Source organism: Lotus japonicus, chromosome 1, assembly GCF_012489685.1.
Source record: "Lotus japonicus ecotype B-129 chromosome 1, LjGifu_v1.2".
Taxonomy (NCBI): Eukaryota; Viridiplantae; Streptophyta; class Magnoliopsida; order Fabales; family Fabaceae; genus Lotus; species Lotus japonicus.
The window spans coordinates 61,721,490-61,722,796 of NC_080041.1; the positions used below are offsets into that span (position 1 = coordinate 61,721,490).

A 1,307-nucleotide genomic window follows, 5' to 3' on the forward strand; every position below is an offset into this window, starting at 1 on the left:
GTACTAATCTGTTCCATACTTGCACTCCTTAAACTTCACATTCTGAAATTCTTCCTCCACAACAAATTCATCCTCTAGCTTTCTCTTGAATGATTTTGAGCAACCACCATATTCTGTAGTGCTCCTTTCAATAGCTGGCTTCACAATCACAGGGACCACTAAATCAGGAGGGCTTCCCAATAACTCCATAGCTATCTCATAATCATCAAGGTTCAACTCAGAAAATGAACTGGGGAACTTTGCCTACAAGATATCAAATAAACAATTAACTATTTTACCAAATTGTTGTTTCCAATACTAACCCAGTAGAACAAAATTAAGCACCAAAATAACATAAACAAACCATAATGGGAGTCTCAACAGATGAATTTGCCATAAACACTTCCATAAGATCAAAATCATCACAAACACGTTTCACAGTATATGGATCCTCAAATTTGTACACATTAACCAAATTCTTCTCAACCTTAAATAGCAAATCCCTTCCAACCAACCCTTCCTGCATAACAGTGGTAGCACGAGTGCAGTTCGGATCCTAAACAATTTAACAATTGATGAATACATATTTAGAGATATTTAAACTCATCAACTAAGGCTAAATTAGACAACAAAATCGAAAATAATCAAATCAAAATCATAAATTCCCACACACACACACACACACACACATATATATATATATATACCTCAACTTCATTTAGCATCTGACTACATGTTTTCTTTAGCAGATTTTCAGCAATTGAATCGGGCATCACAAAATCAGCAGAATCTACCCCATCAGAGACTTGTAGCTTAATCCTAAACCTAACAACATCAAGAACACAAGTCATTTAGGTTTTTATAAAAACAACACAACAACTAAGTACAACTTCAAACTCCTGAAAAATAAATATCCCTTGCAGATTTTAAATGTCAAGATTTATAACATATACCTAGGAGCAACATAATTAACAAGTCTAAAGCAGCCAGAACAGTAATAATGCCCATTCTCATTCATAACTGCACGATAGCACTTGCAAGCTAGGTACCACCAGCTCTCATCTTCCAAAAGTGTAACTATCTTCGCTCGAACAACAAAATCTCCATCCTGCATTTATACATCTTAATTCATTCTTTCCACAAACACAAGGTACTAAAGAAATAAAACATCTCTTAATGAAAGAAATTACAAAAACCTCAATCGTTTCATTCAATGATTTCACAGTTTTTCTTGGATGATTCTTAATAAAATCATCATACACTGAAACAACAGAATTTTCAATCATATTAAACCCAGCTTCATCAGCAAACTGAGTATCAGTCACCAT

General features: G+C 34.1%; 1 protein-coding gene across 1 annotated transcript; it reads right to left on the reverse strand.

The window, feature by feature from the left end:
- Nucleotides 1-3: 3 nt before the first annotated feature.
- LOC130741192 (uncharacterized) lies at nt 4-1,307 on the reverse strand. Its single transcript, XM_057594014.1, has 5 exons — nt 1,176-1,307; nt 933-1,087; nt 687-804; nt 344-535; nt 4-243 (listed from the first exon to the last, which is right to left on the reverse strand). Exons 1-5 carry the CDS (start codon nt 1,305-1,307, stop codon nt 4-6), a joined length of 837 nt encoding a protein of 278 aa, XP_057449997.1.

Excerpts from the sequence above, each read along its gene's own strand:
- LOC130741192 (XM_057594014.1), bottom strand. The coding sequence starts at position 1,307 with ATGGTGACTGATACTCAGTTTGCTGATGAAGCTGGGTTTAATATGATT. Across the intron at positions 1,088-1,175 it reads CATTGAATGAAACGATTGAG|GATGGAGATTTTGTTGTTCG; the intron begins GTTTTTGTAATT and ends GTATAAATGCAG. Across the intron at positions 244-343 it reads CTGTTGAGACTCCCATTATG|GCAAAGTTCCCCAGTTCATT; the intron begins GTTTGTTTATGT and ends GATATCTTGTAG.